Below are 20,475 nucleotides of genomic sequence, written 5' to 3'. Positions count from 1 at the left end.
GAAGGTTTGTTAAACTCATGTCATGGGGGGTTTTGCACAGATTATTTCATCACCCAGGAATTAAGCCCAGTACCAAATAGTTATCTTTTCTGATCCTCTCCAGAAACAGCCTTTTTAAAAGATCGAGCTAAATTGACAGCATGATCTTTTGTTTGGCAAAAAGATTCATTATTTGAAAATTACACAAGTGAATTAATCAGCTATTTTATTATTATTAATCTTCAAGGTAGCAGTTTTAAGCCTGGTTTAACATAAAAAGGCTAGGGGTCAGGGAACCAAAGCAACTCCCTAAAACTGTGGGAGAAAATGCTGTGGTTATGTCTATATTTTCATTTGTTCTCATGTAAGGGTCCACAGATTTTATGTGGTAATAAAAGGAATTTGTGCACCAATTAGTGAACAGATCTGTTTTTGCCTTTGTGGAGGAGGGAGACATTAATCAAGTAATAATGACTGTATAATTATAAACTATATGATTATAAGCTATGGTAAATACTATTTTTAAAGTATGGGAAACTATAAAGCATTTCCTACAAATATTGGGCCTCATCTAAATAGGTCAGAAAGTCTTGCCTGAGGGCCTGCTGAAGCCACTCAATGCCCAAGTTGAGATCTGAAGAACTAGCACCTCAGGAAAGAGGAGACTGGAAGGCCAGGTTAACTTAAAGGTATGTGTACTAGGGCCCAGGAGCAGAGGAAACAGGATGATGCCCAGGACTTGGAGGAAGCCTGTAGCATTGGAAGCACAAGAGCAAGGTTATGTTAGATGATGCTTAAGAGGGGGTATAGGCCAGAGATTGCGGGTTGTGATAAAGATGTGGTCTTAAATATATTGCATGTTCTCACTTAATGGGAGCTAAAACAGTGGATCTCATAGTGGTAGAGAGAAGAATATTCATTATCAGAGGCTGAGAAGGGCAAGGGTAGACAGGATGGAGAGTGGTTGGTTAAAACACAAGTAAATAGAAGGAGTAAGTTTTAGTATTCAATAGTACATCAGGGAAATTGTAGTGAACAACATACGTATATTTAAAAAACAAAACAAAACTGCAAGAGAAGAACTGTAGTGTTCCCCATAGAAAGAAAAGATAAATGTTTGAGGTGATGGATATCTCAATTACCGTTATTTGATTATTACACATTTTGTACAGGTATCAACATATCACACATGCCCCCAAAATATGTACAACTATGATGTAACAATAAATATCACCTTTACAAAAGATCTTTGTCTTAAGAGCAATGGAAATCACTGAAAGGCCTTTATGCTGGAGACTGACATCAGATCTGTGGGCTTTTTTTGTTTTTGAAACAGGGTCATGTTCTGTCACCCAGGCTGGGTGTACAGTGGTGCAATCATAGCTCACTGAAGCCCTGAACTCTTGGGATCAAGCAATCCTCCTGCCTCTGCCTCCTCAGTAGCTAAAACCACAGGCATGAGCCACCATGCCTAGCCCCAGACCTATGTTTTTAAAAAACATGCTTGAAAGTAATTTATAGAAAAGATTAGGAAGAAAGAAAATGGAAGGAGGAAGAGCAGAGAGAAAGTTATTTCATTAGTTGGAAAGAATATCCAAAGTACCTTGGTTTACTGTTTGATTTAAATCAAATACCATATTACAAACATAATCTAGAATACATCACGTTGCTTAACTGAATTACTTTAAAATACACATTGTTAACAGTATTCCAAAAATAGTATATTGAAATTCCTAAATCATCCATATTTAATTTTCTCTAACTTTAAAAGGAAATGACTTTTTTTTCCAAGAGACCCAGTATATCAAAATTCCTCTTAAGGGGTTTGGCTTGAATATAAAAACATTTTAAACATTAATAGGCTTTAAAAATGAATATTACCTTTCAGAGAATACCTGCTTGGCATAAATATTTCTGTTTAATTTATTTAAAAGTATGTAGTCCTAAAACTTAGAGGATTTTAAGCAATACTGTTTGATTTCAGGATTATGATAGGATAAACACCTAATACCAACAAAACCCGTTCAAGTAGTATTAATTTATTTAGAACAGTAAATATAAAACTATAATGTCTTATTGTTTATTTTACTATTGTTTGATAAAGATTCAGGGAGGATAAAAACTAAGGATAACTTTTGCTATGACCAATATGTTAGTCTATTAAAAATATTAGAATTTTGTCTACCACTGAAATATTATCATGTTTCCACAACCATACATTTTTCTGGTAAAGTTTCTAAATGCATGGCTATGTTCAGAGTCAAACTGTTTTCCTTGAGAATACATGTTGCAATGAACACTAAATTATTTTACTGTGCTTTTAGGAAATAATCAGAAAGAACTGCATCTGGGTAAGCTGAACTAACTGTGATACTGAGAAATGAAAGAAGGCCCCAAAGCATCACTTTTTATTTTTTTTTTAACTTTTAGAGTTGAGGCAGAGGCAAGCTTAATGGAAAATTTAGCTTTATAATTTATTTTTTGTTTCTTCTTGCAAGTCTTAATCTAAAGTGGTTTGTTTCCATATCAAGTAGGTGAACAATATAAAGAAACTCAATTTTTGAAAAAAAAAGCAATTAATTTGGGTTGTAGAATAAGACAATGTCTCCAAACTTAGAGGCCAAATGATCGTAACAGTTACAATTTTAGAAATATTCAACTAGCAGAAAAGAATGTAGTTCATGGAATCGAGACAGTAATCTTAACTCTGATTTCTATTAATTTTATATTGAAATAAGAGTAGGTTTTATTAGTGAATACCATGTAGATCAGCTAAAGTTTGCATAAAATTGAAATGTTAATTTTCTGTCATGCCACCTCATACAAATCAAATCTAATACCACATCTTTCAAACAATTTCGTTTTTCATTCTCAAGGTCAAAGAACAGTTCTGAATTTAGCCAGGTTTATGTATATTAGTCTAACTCCCACAGCTTGGAAAGGCCACTAGGACAACCACAGTTTTGTCTTTTGGAATAAGTTTGCTCCAGCCCAGCCCACAGGACTGGACTCCTCCAATCATTTCTGTGCAGAGACCAGGGTACACACAGTTTCAAACAACACTCCATGGCTATCACTAGCACATAAGCATGTTCCACAGCCAGCCTCCTCTACCACGTAAGACCTACAAAGCAGGTTTATGCTCCTGGTCTGAAAAGCCCTAATCCACACCCAAGCTTAAGTGACATTTCCTGGTTATCAGAAGCTTAACATTTAATGAGATCAACTTCCCAGTTTTTTTTAAACATTTGAGATCTAGTGTCAGAGGTATCTCCTTTGCTTTCAAAAGGAAGACAATAAATTTGTTCAATGAAATGGCTTATTTCAATACTATTCCACTGTTTCACAGAACACATGCATTAAATTTTACACTTTGAATATGTACTTTGCACTATTATCTCCACCATCAGAAAGCTTAACCATTTAAAAGTATTTTATTGCCAAATGAAAATGTTTATTCTTCAAGATCAACACACACACACATACATGTATACACATACATATGTGTACTTATTGTTTTCTTCACGAGGCTTTGACTCCAGTATATGAAGAGTTTGCAAAGTGACAAAGCATCAATTACCTTCTTTGTGACACTGTATTGTCAAAAACACAAAATACTGAAAAACTGACTTCATTCCCCAAAGAAAACCTAAGAGACCCTGAGTTGAACCAAGTTACTTTAAAGCAACCAGAAGTTTAAGCACATCATCCCCAAAGTTAAAGGTTCTGACTGAGAGGGCTCTTGCAGGTAGCAGTAATGGGCAATACCCACCGTCTTGCTGAGGTAGCCTGTGCTGGTGTTCATGCACTGTAGCCCCTCACTGTTGCAGCAGCCCCCACATCTGTAGACGGACACACATGGAGGTTTAAAGAAGGTGTTTGTTGCAGCTCCAAACTCCTTCCCCACATCTATACACACCTCCCGTGGCATGCATTGAGTCTTTCTCCACTCATTATCAATACCTGTCAAGTCATAGGGAAGCCAGTCAGTTTTACAGAAACCACCAAGGGAAAAAGCCCACAGCAACTGCAAGTCATGCACATTCAGTTTCAGATTTTAAGATTTAAGTACAATACATAACTAAAGAGACCGCTGATGGGATCCTAAGTTGACTTGTGAATGAGAATATGATGTAACATTGAAAAAACAGCTAAGGATATTTTCTTTAAAAAACTCATTGCTATAGCCAGGCAATAAGCAAAATTAGGATTGTGCTTTATTAAAAGTACACCAATATCCCACAACACTAACATCTGGTTTTCCTTTCTTAGGAAAATGGTAATTTAATATATGAATGTTTATAGTATACTAGTATATGAATGTTTATACTCATGTTAATTCTCTATAGTATGGGCAATTTTTGTGCTCTCAATGCAAATAAAAATATAATTTTATTTTTCTTTAAAACTGAGTTGCATACGAGAAGACAGCTATGGTTTAAGGTTCAAGTCAAAATCCTTCTCAGATTGACTATTTGGCAACCTTGAATAATTTCACGGCAGTAGCCACGTGAAATGAAAGGTTATTTTCCACCAACTGGACTCATTCTGAACTAACTTTCTTCAGCCAAGTCAATTTTTCTTATCCCTTTCAGCTTTCCTTTGAAATTTTGTTTCTGATGAGTTAGTGGCTTACCTATAATACTGTTGACTTTTTAAATTCTGCATTACAAATGATGTACGTCCTAAGTATACTAGTTTATTTCTCTCATATTTCCCCTAAAAGAGAATTTTTGGAAAAGGACATAAACTATTGGTTATACAACTGTGAAGTCATTTTGTTTGTTTGCCTTTGTCCTCAAAATGCTTTCCAATATCAAACTTTTATAACAATTAAGAGCTACCAACTGAAGGGTAGTACTTTTTAAAATTACTCCACCAACTTTTTTTTTTTTTTTTAATAGAGATGAGATCTTGCTGTGCTGGTCAGGCTGGTCTCTGTCTCCTGGCTTCAGGCAATCCTCCCACTCTGGCCTCCCAAAAGGATTGGATTACAGACATGAGCCTCTGTGCCCAGTCCTACCCCACCAATTTATGCTATAACATTGTATGCAACATGATCATTTTTTTGTGAAGCTTTATGCTAGATACCTCATTAGCTAAGTCTCGCTCTGAGCCAGTTAGCTATGAAGCAGCAAGGCAACAAGTGGCATCTGAAAAGGTGATTTCAAATGAAGCGTTTCTAAATCCAAATCAGACAGAAAATTAAGACATAATTATTTCATAAGATAAACAATGTTTAAGTTACTAAACAGGTATAGTGTGTGAAATACAGCTATCTGTTTAAAAATTTTCCCATGGCTATCACCTGAAAATGTGTGTTGTTATGCATGGACCTATCTATCTTGTATTTTAAGAAATGGTCTTGATATGCAAAGTGAAATCATAAAATGTTGCATTTTGAAGTAATTCTTTATTTTCTATTTGCTTTCCGCCCTAAAGGTGCATTCAATGATACAAACACTGAAGTTAAAGAACCAGGCTAGCAACTTCCACTGGTTTGTTATATAAGGCTTACTATACATTTTCTTTCTCATACTTACTTTTCAAGATCTCTGCATTATAATGTGCTGCAGCGAATTTTATAGTTTCTTCTGTCCTTGAGTTGAGGTTGGCCTGTTCTTTATTATGTTGCCAGCCTCCTTTCCTTAGCTGACATTTGTACATTTTCCAATATTCTGGGTAGAGTACAGTCATGAGTTCATCTACACTGGACACAGACCGCAACTGCTCCTCCAGATCTTTGCTTGCATAAGCCTGTCAAAGAAAAATGCAAGATCAATTACTTAACAGTTTAAGGGATTTAGAAACAAATGCACTATAAAACCGTTAGTTTTAGTATTATCTATGCTCTGTTCCCTAACAAATGTATTATTAATTACTCCTAAATTGCTTCACTTTCCTTGGTAAAATTATAACCATATTTTAATTTGTATGAACCAAAACAATTTAAAATACACATTTTGTTGTTAGGACAAACATTTTGTGATACAATTATAAAATAATTTTAAAGTAGCTTATTTGTTTTATTCATAGGTCTTTTAAGTAATTGGTCAATTTGTTAAGTTTGAAATTTTTTTCATTTGTATCACCCTACTAAAGAGATAAAATTACACAGAAATCTGCCCTAATACTTGGCTTCATTTTTAGTTACCAGCAACAATACAATAAAATTAAGCAGGATGCTTGAGATTAGGAATTCTACTTTCATGGGGGCTATTTCAGAACAAATAATCACATGAAGAAAGGAATTTGAACAACACTGTCACAGTAAAATTTTTATTTTGGCAGAATCGCTCAATATTTCAAAGAAAATTTTGTCATCAAGATTAACACCACTTTCATAGAAATGAAATAGTTCAGAGAACACTAAATCATCTTGTTAACAACTAACTGCATATATAAGTGTGCTCATTTAAGTAGAACATTTCAAATTATATTTTAGTAGTTACTGTATCTTAAAAATAAATACAATTTTTTTCTAAATTACACTTTAGAATTTGGAAAAAGGAAAGTTGTATAGCTCTATCTATCTGCCAAGTGAAATACAACATCAATTGTTTATGTTGTCATGATTATCCCAGATTTTAAATATAAATACATAAGTAAACACTTTGGACATTGGTTCTCAAAGTTTAGTGGGACTAGGAGTCAATGAACAAGCTGTTAGAAATGCAGGTAACTGTCCCCCACCTCTCCATGGTTTCTTGGATGGATGAAGAATCTACATTTTAACAAATTATAGTTTTTCCTTTCTAATTTTTGAAGCACAAAATTAACATATTTGCCTTAAAATTGAAATCCTATTAAATATGAAAAGTATTTTTCACTTCTATTTTTTATAATCCAAGTCATTCTATATAAGTGATTTTTGTACTATATAGTGAAAAACATAATCTAATCTCATTTTCTTATTATAGCAGAGCCTCCTAAAAATAAGGTAGACAATTCTTAATACAAAATGTGTTGCTTCCTATTAGATAATGAAATTGGCTATGAATGTTGGGTTTACCCTTTCACTACCATTTATGGTGTGATTTGAGTATGTCACTTAATCTCTATAGGTCTATGTTAGAAAAACACTTATATTAATCTATTACTTTCTGAAATATATGGGATGATTCCTGATACACCATGCAACTATATAAAATAGAATTCTACTGAATACGTGAAGGGTGTGGGTGAGGAGGAGATCTTAGTTTAAATGAAAGTTATAAAATATTCTCTCACATTTTCTTAATTAAATGTTTATATTTGCCAAAATATCTCACTTATGACACAAAATTCAAAAGTGTTTCAGAATCTAAAAAGATTACTACTGAAGGGAAAATTTATAAAAGTAAAAGTGATTATAAAAATCACACAATATGTGAGGAGATGTATATGTTAACATGATCATCATTTCACAATGTATATGTACAGCAAAATATCACATCACATACCATAAATATATACCATTTTTATTTGTCAGTCACACCTCAATAATGTTGGAAAAAGCCAGTGTACAGGTGTATTTGTGGTCACTGTTACCTGCAGTAAAATGTCACAGATCAGTTTTTGTTTGTTTCTGTTTGTTGAATAGTCCTAGAACAAAAGGAACAATAGGGAACTGTGTGTGATTGGAAGGTTCCTGGAACTCTCCGCTACAAGTCAGCTGGGATTAAAGACAGGTTGTAACCTAGACTGATCACACCAATTTCCAGAACAGGCCTGCATGTTCAGTCTAGCAAGAGGAGCTGCAATACAACATCCTTACACAATATAATGGTAGATATTCACCAAACTCTTAAGAAAGGGATGATGGCAGACAGAGACTTTCAATTAAGTATTATTTGAAGTTTTAAGGAAAACAAATTACTTTTGTATTGTAAAGCTCAGAAATAAGAAATAACTATAACAATATTTACATCTATGAGGAAAAAAACACTGTTCCCCAACAGATCAGCTGGAGAACAACATAAGCATAAAATTCACAAGAGGGAAAATGCAATATAAAGAAATGGAAAAACAAACAGTAGAAAAGTTATTATACTTATACTCACTCTAAGGCTGAAAAAGGCCTTTTGAAAGTGGATATAAAATAAAATGAAAATATTTGTATGACAGAAAACACTACAAACAAAGTAGGAAATTATTTGCAATATACACGAGATGAAAATGAACTAATAGTCTTAAAATATTGCAAGAATATACTAATGAAAAAATAAACTGGTGCTTCAATAGAAAAATGGGCAAAGTCAAACGGTACTTCTATTTCTAGATCCTTGAGGAATATACCATTTGACCCTGAAATCCCATTACTGGGTATATACCCAAAGGATTATAAATCATTCTATTATAAAGACACATGCACACGTATGTTTATTGCGGCACTGTTTACAATAGCAAAGACTTGAAACCAACCCAAATGCCCATCAGTGATAGACTGGATAAAGAAAATGTGGCACATACACACCATAGAATACTATGCAGCCATAAAAAAGGATGAATCAATATCTTTTGCAGGGACAAGGATGAAGCAGGAAACCATCATTCTTAGCAAACTGACACAAGAACAGAAAACCAAACACCTCATGTTCTCCCTCATAAGTGGGTGTTAAACAATGAGAACACATGGACACAGGGAGGGGAACAACACACACTGGGGCCTGTCAGGGGGATGGGGGGGGAGGGGAGGGATAACAGGGGGTGGGAGGATTGGGAAGGGATAACAGTAGGAGAAATACCTATTGTAGATGACCAGGGGATGGATGCAGCAAACCTCCATGGCACGTGTATACCTATGTAACAAACAAACCTGTACATTCTGCACATGTACACCAGAACTTAAAGTATAATAAAAAAAAGAGAAGCAAAAACAGCCTAAAACATTTTTAAAAAAAGAAAAATGGGCAAAAAACTTAAACTGAGTATTAACAAAGAAGAAATATAAAAAATACATATTGTATAATGGCAAAAGTGAAGGAAACGATAATTCTTTTCAATCCTAGTATAAGTATAAATTTGTACATCTATTCAAGGAAAATGTGGTATTGCAAGTTGAAAGGCCTTTAATACATGCTCCATTTAGATAGTCAATTCACTGTGGTATTAAATTTCCTATCCAACCGAAATGATAGAATTCTGTCAGGTATATGTACAAATTCACTGTGCAGCTGTCTATACAATAGAATATATAAAGCAACCTAGCAGACCAGGTGAGATGGCTCACGTTTGTAATCTCAGCACTTTGGATGGCTGAGACAAGCGGATCAGGAAGTCAGGAGTTTGAGACTAGCCTGGTCAATGTGAAACCCTGACTCTACTAAAAATATTAGTTGGGTGTCATGGTACATGCCTGTAATCCCAGCTATTCAGGAGGCTGAGGTTGCAGTAAGCAGAGAGTGTGCCATTGCCCTCCAGCTTGGGCAACAGAGTGAGACTCTGCCTCAAAACAAACAAACAAACAATGCAACTTATACAGACAATAAGAAAGAATTGATGAGATAACTTATAGTAAAAACAGAAATAAGCACAGAAAGGAATGTAATCAAACTATAAAATGATGATACAGAAGTATAACTTAGATATGAAAAGAGGTTCATTATATATTCTATGACAAAGATACACAATTTATACACGACACACACACAAAGGATCATATATATATATTTAAAATATAATATTTTCACAAAATTAAATTTATAGATAGATTACATATGTGTGTGTGAGTAGCGTTAAGAGTAAAAGATATGCAACACACACAAAAAAATAGTTATCTTCTCCGAATTACAGGATTAAGGTAATCATGCTCTTTTTTACACATTTCTGTATTTTAAATTTTAAATGATTATGTAACTTTTTAAAACCAAAACCAAATATTCAAAGTAGTCATACCTGAGCATTTATGAGCCCATATTATTAGCTCTCATTTTACCTTTTCATTTACTTCACTGCTCTTATTTCTATATAGAGCATGTCATTGATATATTATTTAATTTATAATTGTCATTGGCAAAAGTAGTCTATTGCAGATAAATGGAATAAAAATGGCACGAAGACTGAGCAATTAATTTGCTTTTTCCCACTAGACTATAATTATTATTCCAACTATTCTTTTTCCCACTCGACTATATTATTATTCCACTGTTGTGGAAGGAAAAGAAGCTTTATAATCAAAAGATCTAGATTTCTATCTTTGCTACAGATCATATTTAATTAAGATTAGACTTCATCTCTTTGAACCTCATTTTACTCTGTAAAACGAGAATAAGAGTATCTTTCTCATAGAGTTTTTGTGATGATCCAAGTAAACATTTGATATACAAGTATAATATGACTCTGGTAGTCAGAGTGGAACTGTCATTATAACATCTTTAGGGAACAAAAGCACAGTACAGAGATTGTCAAATAAATTGAAATTTTACACCATCAGTCTACCTCAGTACTGTCCAAGTCCTGGGTCAGTATTTCTTCAGATTTGTTCTCTGCATTTTCACTCTAAATGACTAGTAACCTAGGAAGTGAGAATTATCACCTAACTGATAGGGCTGTTCAGTGAATATCTCAGTGAATAGTGACAGGACTGTGCACCACCTAACCATGGCACATTCACATTCACATTCACATTCTAGTTTGGAAGAATTTGAAGAGGTCCCAGTAAATTAGAATGAGTTCTGAGCCATGGACATACCAAAATCTTTCAAGTGGAAGTGTTATCATATGAAAGCCAAGTTCCTTTCTAATGCTTTCTTGAGCCTTATGTACATCAATGTTTTCAAGAACATTGAGGTCAATTGTTTGAATATTAACATATTCCTTTATCTTTCAAAGGCTTTGGTGCAATTTAAAATAGAAAGAGCCTTACAAATGGATACTTAACTGTAATAAAAACTTTAATATAAAATTAATCTAATTTTGCACTCCAACTTGGATGGATCAATTAGCAGACACTAGTAACTAGTAATCGTCAGCATTTATGCACTAGCAAACAGTAAACTATATGATATTCAGAGGAGGATCCTGGGATGCTATGAGTTTGCAATGACAACATCAGTGAGCTACAGAGAATCAGGAATAATTCCCTTCCTTGATCATTCATACGCCTAAAAGGCATTCCCTTCTGACAACAGAAGAAGGATGATACAAGATCTCTCTTTCTAGGAGAAATTACAAGATGACAAAAAGTTTTGGGGTTTCTTCTGCACTCTATAACTCTTTGGTTATGAAGAACCATAACATGAGGTGATGAGCATTGGGGGGGAATTAACGACTTTATGTTTTACACACATAAGTTTTTTAAAAACTAATTTTTCTCTTGCTCCTCTGCTTTGACTAAGGGTTATGCAGATGCCCATTAGGGAGAAGCCACGAGTGCATGCAAGTTGTCCTACTCGTAATATCCCAGAGAGTCAACAATAAGTGGGAAGCAGAAGAGACATCTAGGGTTAATATTCCTGGTTCTGAACTTGCTGATGAGTGGAATTTAAAATCTATAAAAATCTTTTAAAAATCTGTAAAACCAATGCCAGCGGTCTCCTCAAATTAACTATCTTAGTTAATGACCAAGTTATATATAAATGTAACATATTTAATAATTTTATGAAGTTTAAAATCATGCAGAAATGCATAGACTTGAATTATGAAAAGTTTTCTTTTACCTAGGAGCATATACTCTTATCAAACAATAATAATCAGAATTGAAATAATGGGCAAGAGTAGATCAAAAGAAACGTCTGGTCACAGTATAAGCTGAGTATCCTTATCCAAAATGCTTGTGATTAGAAGGATTTTGAATTTTGGATTTTTGTTTGTTTTTAAAATAGTTGTATTTTACTGGTTGAGCAACCCAAATCCAAAATGCTCCAATGAGCATTTCCTTTGAATGTCATGTTGAATGTCAAAAAGTTTCATATTTTGGAGCATTTTGGATTTTAGAGTTTTGGAATAGGGATATTCAACCTGTACTGCATTTTCATGAAGTAGCCACAAAGAGTCACAGGCAAATCTGGTTACTTGTCCAATCTATCTGTATTTTGTGGAGAGGGGAAAAAAAAAAACCTAATGTTCAAACTGGAAAACAAGGAATGTTTATAAATTTTTAACTGTCCGTATAATATCTTTAAAAGCTTATAAATTTTTTAATCATCCATATACTAATCTTTAAAAGTTCGACCCAAGTAATACCTCATATTTGAAAAAAAATGTATATTACAACAGACAATTTTATAAGGTAAAGCATACAGAGGATTACTTGCTCAAATGATCAGATTAATAATATAAGAACTTTAGTAGAAAGTTTTAAAACAAAATATTTATCATATTATTCATTACATATATCATCTCTGTGTCCTAAGAAGACAAATTATCAATTGGCATTAATTTCTCATAAAGTAGTTACCAAAGTCAATAACTGTATACTGCCATTGGGTTTTCCTTCTTTCTTTCTTGAAAATAGAGTCAGATCAAATTATTAGAAAAAGTAGTTGCTAGCTATTCTTCTCCTAAAATAGCAAAGAAACTTGCACATTCTCATTTCTTTTATTAAAAATGGCAGTTGTATAACAAATGAACTTGTAGGTTCTTTCATTTTCTTCAGCTCTCTATGCTGGGAAAATTTGTACATTTAAAAAATATATTCTAATTATTTAAAAATACTTTCTTTTAAGCAAAAATTGGGTGAGGTGGCAGAATAAACAAAATTTTGGATTTGAGAAATCTTCCAATACATAGTTAAAAAATTCACTTTTAAAATCCCCCTTTGGTACAGAGTCATCAATAAATACGGAAATTCAAATGTATCCTTCTAAGGAGTAGAGATACATAAATATTTCACATAACCTCAGCAAACCATTTTACCTAATGTTTCAGTGAAGGTGTCAGGATTCTTTCACTTTCAAGCCACCCATCATCTGTGTCTACATCAACCTGATGTGCCACAGATAGGAAACCCTGGAATATTAGAAGTTTCTAACTGGAAAATTTAAATTTAAATTTTCAATTCAATTTCTGTCTGAAATGTTCTATTGCAAATGTCGAAAATAATGCCATAATAGAGAATAGACCTTTTATATCTATTAACAGCATAAAATCTTATTTTTCTAGTCATTTTTTTTAGCTTGTTACCGGTTTTAAGTAAACAAAAAAACGAAAAATTTATTTTATCAAAATCTAAATAGGCTCTTAGGAAATTTTAAATATTCATTTACTCTCTAATGTAATATCAAAGTAGACAATCAGTTACTTCTGCATAATCAACACACTGGAAAACAAGGTACTCTATATGCACTGATTTCCTGCACTGAAAACTACTTGTTTGACTTTTCTGGAAGGGAATCCTCATTGATTTCATTTTGGCAAATGGCAAAATAACTTCAGAAATATTAATTCAAACATTTTTCCATATATGATTGCAAAAATAGTACTATGTAGGTGAAGCAAAAAATAACAAATGCAATTATTCACTGAATATTAAGGCAATTCCAAGGAACTAAAATTGATTACTCGAATATTCCAAATTCACTGAATATTAAGGCAATTCCAAGGAACTAAAATTGATTACTCAAATATTCCAAATTCACTGAATATTAAGGCAATTCCAAGGAACTAAAATTGATTACTCAAATATTCCAATATATAGAACAGCAGAGCAGTGGTTCTCAAATCAGGGTTGATTTGCCAATAATAGATCCTCCCCCCGCCTTCCAATCACACAGTCCCCAGTTGCTCCTTTTGTTCACCTTTCAGAAACGTGGCACCAGTGAGTAGAGGCCAGGACTGCTACTAATCATTTTACTATGCACAGAACATTCTCCTTCAAAAAAAGGAATTACCTGGGCTAATGTATCAGTAGTGTCACTACTAGGAAACCCTGCAGTTAAGTAAGAGTGGGCTTTGTCAGATAAAATAATTTAGCTGTATAGGTAATTTACTAGCCTCTTAACACATCAGAAAGTTGAAATTTGCTTGAATTTCACCCTGTAAATCACATAGAAATGTCAGAATGAATTAATGAATGAATCTAAAAATACCCCTAGCAACTATATTTAGTAAATGTTCTTAGGGAGAATTATTTATTGACCAGGGTAACATATTTTTCTTTTACACAGGCATTTCTCAATGGTGTTCCCTTGTTTCAGAAAGAGAACAGAATGGAGCAGTTCAGACACAGTATTCTTAGGTAAGTAAATATAAAATGTTTCAAAATTATTTTCCTTTGATTGTCTGTAATTTCAAAAACAACTTTTATATCTTTTTCAAAGAGGTTTATTCATAAAATTCTTTTGAAATGAAAAAGAGTAATGGGCTATTAAAATATTTCTGTTTAGTAACATTTCATTTCTTCTTTGACATTTTAAAGTCCAATTTATGTCAATGCTGTTTGGTACTAAATGTAGTATTAATATTGAAGATACCATTTAAAAAAGCCTTCTAATTAATGCATAAGGTGAAGAAATAATGAGTATATAGTGTGATGAATTTTTACACACTGAAAAAAATTCCTATAATCTTATCTAGATCAAGAAACAGAACACTGACCACATCTTAGAAGCTATCTTTATTCTCATTTATAACTCTTCACAAAATGCATCTAAGAATTGTTGATTTCTGCCAACATAAGTAGTTTTTAGTTTTTTCAATTTACATAAGTGTGTTTTATTATCTACATTTTATAGATGGGGGACCATAGGCTTTGGGAGTATTATTATTATCATTAATTACATTTATTTAAAAAACTACCTAGGACTTCCAGAATGCATGTAAGCTTCATTCATTAGTTAGTGGGCTACCAGGAGAGACCTTTGAGGAAGCAAGTGTCAGATGAGAGTGATGCTTCAAAAACAGTGATCAGCTGGTGTGTGGATAGGATGCATGGGGAGGGAGAAAAGCAGTAGTAGGGAAAACAATTTGCTCTCACCTGTAATTTCTTACAAGGTATATAATCTTCAGTATTTGAGTATTCTTCTTCTCAACCCTATTTTGTGAAGTTTCCCTGCTGAATGGTTTTCCAGTGCATGAAATACTGCAATTTATTATCTAGTTTATTCTCTATGTGTCCATTAGTGGACATAGTATGCATTGTTATCAGTGGAGGGCATATAAACAGAAATGGAATTGATATAGAAATCAGAGCAGTGAAGCAAATGAAAGGATAAAATGAGAGCTAATAATATGGCCTCCCAAAATGCTTAGGTATTACTACTTTGAACATTTTGTTTTGGTTATAAAAAGTTGCATATGTTCATCATTTAATTTTTTTATTTTAAAATACAGAAATGTATAAAGAAGAGCATGATTACCTTAATCCTGTAATTTAGAGAAGATTTTTTTTGTTGCATATCTTATACTCTTAACACTACATGCACACACATATGCAATCTATGTATAAATTTTATTTTGTAAAAAGCTTATATTTTAAATATCTATGATCCGTGTGTGTGTGTGTAGTGTATAAATTGTGTATCCTTTGTCACAGAATAATCACGAACCTCTTTCATATCTAAGTTATACATCTGTATCATCATCTTATAGTTTTATTACATTCCTTTCTATACTAATTTCTGTTTTTACTATAAGCTATCTCATCAGTTCTTTATTACTGTCTGCATATGTTGCTTTTGATATTCACTATTATATAGACAGTTACATTAATTTGTACATATACCTGACAGAATTATATCACTTCTGTTGGATAGGAAATTTTATTCCTAAGTGAATTTGCTATCTAACTGGAGCATGTATTAAAGGCCTTTCAATTTGCAATAGCACATTTTCCTTGAATAGATGTACAAATTTATACACCCATCAGGATTGGAAAGAATTACAGTTTCCTTCACTTTTGCCATCATGTAATATGTATTTTTATATTTATTCTTTGTTAATATTCAGTTCAAGTTCTTTGCCCATCTTTCTACTGAAGCACTAGTTTATTTTTGCATTAGTATATTCATGCAATATTTTAAGAATATTAGTCCATTTTCATCTGTTACATGTATTGCAAATAATCTTCTATTTATTTTCTTTTAATTGGTTTGCAATATTTTCTACCATACACATATTTTCATTTCATTTTATATTCACTTTTAGAAAAACCTTTTTCAGCCCAAGAATATAAATAATAATTTTATTACTTTTTTCATTTTTTAATATTGTATTTTCCCTATTGTGAACCACATGACTACATATGCTGTTGGTTCTTTTTCTGGACTTTTGGATTTGTTTCATTGATCCTTTGGTCTAACCTTATGCTAAAACCATACTATAACAGCTTTATAATTAACCTCAATATTAAGTATATTATTTGGTTTATACCTGTGATAGCACTAATTTTGATAATATTATTGATATACAAAAGTTTTTCCAATTTCATTTTCTTCTTCTATGACTAATTTCAATTACGCTTTTGAAAAAAACCTTGGGGTACTTGATGGCATTAAATAATGTATGTCAAATGCATAAACCAGTACTGTAGATGTTGACATTCAAAGATAGCTATAGTTAGTAATAGCTGTAGTAGTGGAAATTATAGTAAACATGTCACCAGTAGTTAGTAATAGCTGTAGTAGTGGAAATTATAGTAAATATGTCACCAGTAATTAAAGGATATTTATTAAATTGTATAGTAGGTTCAATTCTCAAAGCATACTTTAATGTTTTCACTCATTTGAAACCTATATTCTTTGTGAAATCAAATTTACCCAAAGGTACACACTACTTAAAATAACACAATGCAAACCCAGAGACACACATGTAACACAATGTCTGATTGAATTTTGAGTTTTCTAAGAGAGAACAAACTTTGGAGGACCATACATGTATGGCATAAGATAACCCTAACAGCATGTGTTTTGGACAATGATATACTTGCGTTTGAATCTTAACTTCTCCACCTACTATTTCTGTGATCTCTGAGGCTCACTTCCTCATTTGAAATATGAAGACTGCTGTTAACAATGAAATGAGCTATTGTGAATTAAGGTATGTAAATAGCTCAATGCTTGATTATACTAGGTTTCTGTCCTAAGTTCTTCTCAAGGTTATATGTATTTTATTATTTTTTTCTTCCTTCTTTTGGTTAAGCTTGAGCTGAATTTATTGTTATTTGAGATAGATGAATTTTTTTCTTCCTCTAATGTTTCCATTTATGAAGAAATCCTTTATTTATTTGACTCTATTTCTTTTTATGTCATTATGTCCCTTTACACAGCAGAGTTAGAAATACTGTTTTCTACCTGCTGCAAGGAGTTACATGAAAGACCAGTATTATGCCAAACATGTAAGCCTTTTCTCAAATAGGTTCAATGTGTTCAGAGCAAGGTAATTCCAAGAAGAAGTCATCAGATTCCTTATTAATCCCCTAAAATACATCTTTTTAGGATCTGGAGGCCTGGATAATCAGGATCCATTAAGCCTGTTAGGAAAGGCTGAGTGAAAAGAGAGAGTCAAAAAAGAAAAAGAGGATTATCAGAGGGGAAATATATCCAAAAAACATAGGCTAACTTCTCAAGGAAATCAGGAGACAGAATAAAGCTTCAGAAACTGGGACTGGGACTCATGATGTTTTACTGATTTTCAAAGTGATTATGATATGCCCACTCTTATGCAAGGCACTGGGCCAATACAAAAGTCAACAGCTGCCATCATTCCTTGATCTGTCTTATTTTGGCAAAGAATCAGTTGCACCTAGAGTCAAGACATTCCTAAGCATCTTGTAATCCAGAGCTCTCAAAGGCATGAACATGCCTTTTTCTTAAAATGACCACAGCAAATATCATTCCACACATCTAAACAAAATGCATTGTAGCCAAAAAGAGCCTGTGTCCAGAGTATTTAAGGGTTTGCAGAGCGTGTCTTGAAGGGAGGAAGATCAAAGTAAGACATGTCACAAGAGCTAAAGTAAATGACAACAGCAGATGAGATTAGAAGCCCACTTAAACTTTCATCTCCAGCTCTGCTGTTGCCATTCCCAAAGTTCATGCTTTAATTACCTTGTAAGAAATTACAGGTGAGAGCAAATTGTTTTCCCTACTACTGCTTTTCTCCCTCCCCATGCATCCTATCCACACACCAGCTGATCACTGTTTTTGAAGCATCACTCTCATCTGACACTTGCTTCCTCAAAGGTCTCTCCTGGTAGCCCACTAACTAATGAATGAAGCTTACATGCATTCTGGAAGTCCTAGGTAGTTTTTTAAATAAATGTAATTAATGATAATAATAATACTCCCAAAGCCTATGGTCCCCCATCTATAAAATGTAGATAATAAAACACACTTTGCAAAGCTATTGTGTGTATAAATATGATGATACTTGTAAAGGTCATAAGAAGAAGGTAGGTATACTAGGAAGTCACTTGAATCTGATACAATATTTTAAATAAATAACTAAGTAGGGAAAATAAGATTTTATAACTTTTATTGAATGACTACTATGTGCCAAGGAATATTCAAGGCATGCTACTTGTAAACAAGATCTCTCCTTTCATAGAGTTTATAAGAGTTTATATTTATTTTGAGAGCTGAGAATATTAATTATCATCTCCTTAGAATTTGTTATTTCCAAAGAATTTGTGAATTTTCAGGCATACCTGCTTTATGTATTGCAATTAATTCCAGATGAATTTCTTGTTGTTTGCTTACATGCCTTTGGTTCTAAAGGATTCCAGATTAGTTACTAAAGTGGCAGGGTGGGGAATTTGTTGCTATGAAACAACGTTGAGTAAAACAAAGTTGAATTATTTAACCAGAAGTACTGTGTCTAAAAATACAAAAATCCAATTTTGCAGTTTTACCAGCTCTTGAGCTGTTAAATTTCTCCCTGTCAAATGGGTAGCTAAAACCCATTTAAGAATTTATTTCAAAGTAGGGCCAGGTGTGGTGGCTCATGCCTATAATCCCAGCACTTTGGGAGGCTGAGGCAGGCATATCACCTAAGGTCAGGCGTTCGAGACCAGCCTGGCCAACATGGTGAATCCCCGTCTCTATTAATAATACAAAAATGAGCCAAGGTGTGGTGGCAGGCAACTGTAATCCCAGCTACTCAGGAGGCTGAGCCAGGAGAATCACTTGAACCTGGGAGGCAGAGGTTGCAGTGAGCCGAGATTGCGCCACTGTACTTCAGCTTGGGTGACGGAGCAAGACTCTGTCTCAAGAAAAAAAAAATTCAAAGTAACAAAATCATAAATTCTATATATGCTTTTCTTTATAAAGTTATTTGCTCATCTAATTACATTCTATAGTACTGACTTTGGATCACAATCTTACCCCACTTCTGGAAGAGGGATGTGTGTGTGTGTGTGTGTGTGTGTGTGTGTGTATGTGTGATATGGTTGGAGTACGCTCAGGATATACATTAAGTAAATAAGCAAGTTGGAAAAACAAGATTACAACTATATCTAATTCATCAACAAGGATTTGGAAAGTCTTTCTAAGGTCAAGTTCAATATCACTTAATCAGCTTTGGGAAAACTACTTATTTGGAGAAATCACAGACATTCCCTTATCAATCTAGGTACTCTTAGATTCCTAACTGCTTACTTTAAGAAAAAATTTGCTCAACCTGTTGCCCAGTGTCAAGGTTCTTTTATGAAAATACCATGCCACAATGTTTCTCAATTTTCTGCTATTCAGACATCCAAATTAACAATGACTTCCCTTATGCAATTTAACTTTTATGATGTTTTCAGCAGGTGTATCATTGTAAATGCTACTGCTAGGGTAAGAGTAAAGGGAGAAATACTCTTTATTGAAAGAGGATGACATTTTTAAAATATGTTGACAGCTTGGGGTAACAAGTATTTGCTGCAACTATCCTGGTCCTAACAAATAATAATTTAGACAAATGAGTACTATGTTGAAGACTCAGCCAGCGCAATTTTACTGTTAATTCAATGATGGTAAAATTCAATATTACATATTTAGCAATATTTTCCAGGCATACTTCTGTATTGCAAATGTATTTGCTAAATTGGATATCACTTTAACATAAATAGGACTTATGTTCTTTACTTATTCCTCTCTTCCTCCAAAATAATCCCTGAATAAATTGATTTCATTTGTTTTATAAGACTCCCTGAAAATAAGCATTTTCTCTCTGTTGACCATTATCACATACAAATAAACCAAATAATGAGAACTGACGTAAATTTTAAAACTTTCACAGTTACAATAAAGTCAAGGTTATACAATGTATTCCCAAGAGATCAAGAGATCTATATGACAAAAGAGAAAGAAAGTCAAAGACATAGAGAGAGACAGAAAAGGCGAGTTAAGAAGAATATAACTGGCCGGGCATGATGGCACACACTTGTAGTCCCAGCCTCTTGAGAGGATGAGAAAGGAGGAAGCTTGAGTCCAGAAATTCAAGACCAGCCTGGGCAATGGAGCAAGATCCCATGTCAAAAATGATATCTATCTATAATACTATATAACTGTCTTATGATAAATTCATCATCACCAGTATCAAAGCAAGCCAAATCATATTTACTCATTCATACAACAAATATTTATTGAATATTTA

General features: G+C 33.2%; 1 protein-coding gene across 5 annotated transcripts in view; it reads right to left on the bottom strand.

Annotated features, from left to right (window-relative positions):
* The window catches only part of VEGFC (vascular endothelial growth factor C), a 133,497-nt gene that overhangs the window by 36,729 nt on the left and 76,293 nt on the right, over positions 1 to 20,475 (bottom strand). For 2 of the 5 annotated variants that reach the window (XM_012468585.3, XM_012468586.3), the window contains exons 2-3: positions 5,523 to 5,736; positions 3,752 to 3,942 (exon numbers count right to left, since the gene is read on the bottom strand). In XM_012468585.3, coding sequence (XP_012324008.2) covers positions 3,752 to 3,942; positions 5,523 to 5,736 — 405 coding nt within the window. Of the gene's footprint in view, positions 1 to 3,751; positions 3,943 to 5,522; positions 5,737 to 7,421; positions 8,542 to 8,705; positions 10,928 to 20,475 lie in introns of those variants that run through there. The other 3 variants (XM_012468589.3, XM_012468588.2, XM_012468587.3) reach the window with 3 other exon arrangements.

Source organism: Aotus nancymaae, unplaced genomic scaffold (genome assembly GCF_030222135.1).
Source record: "Aotus nancymaae isolate 86718 unplaced genomic scaffold, 86718_ANA_hifiasm-v0.15.2.pri h1tg000115l, whole genome shotgun sequence".
Taxonomy (NCBI): Eukaryota; Metazoa; Chordata; class Mammalia; order Primates; family Aotidae; genus Aotus; species Aotus nancymaae.
The sequence above is the reverse complement of the archived record's forward strand: the minus strand, read 5'-3'. Positions and strand labels throughout refer to the sequence as shown.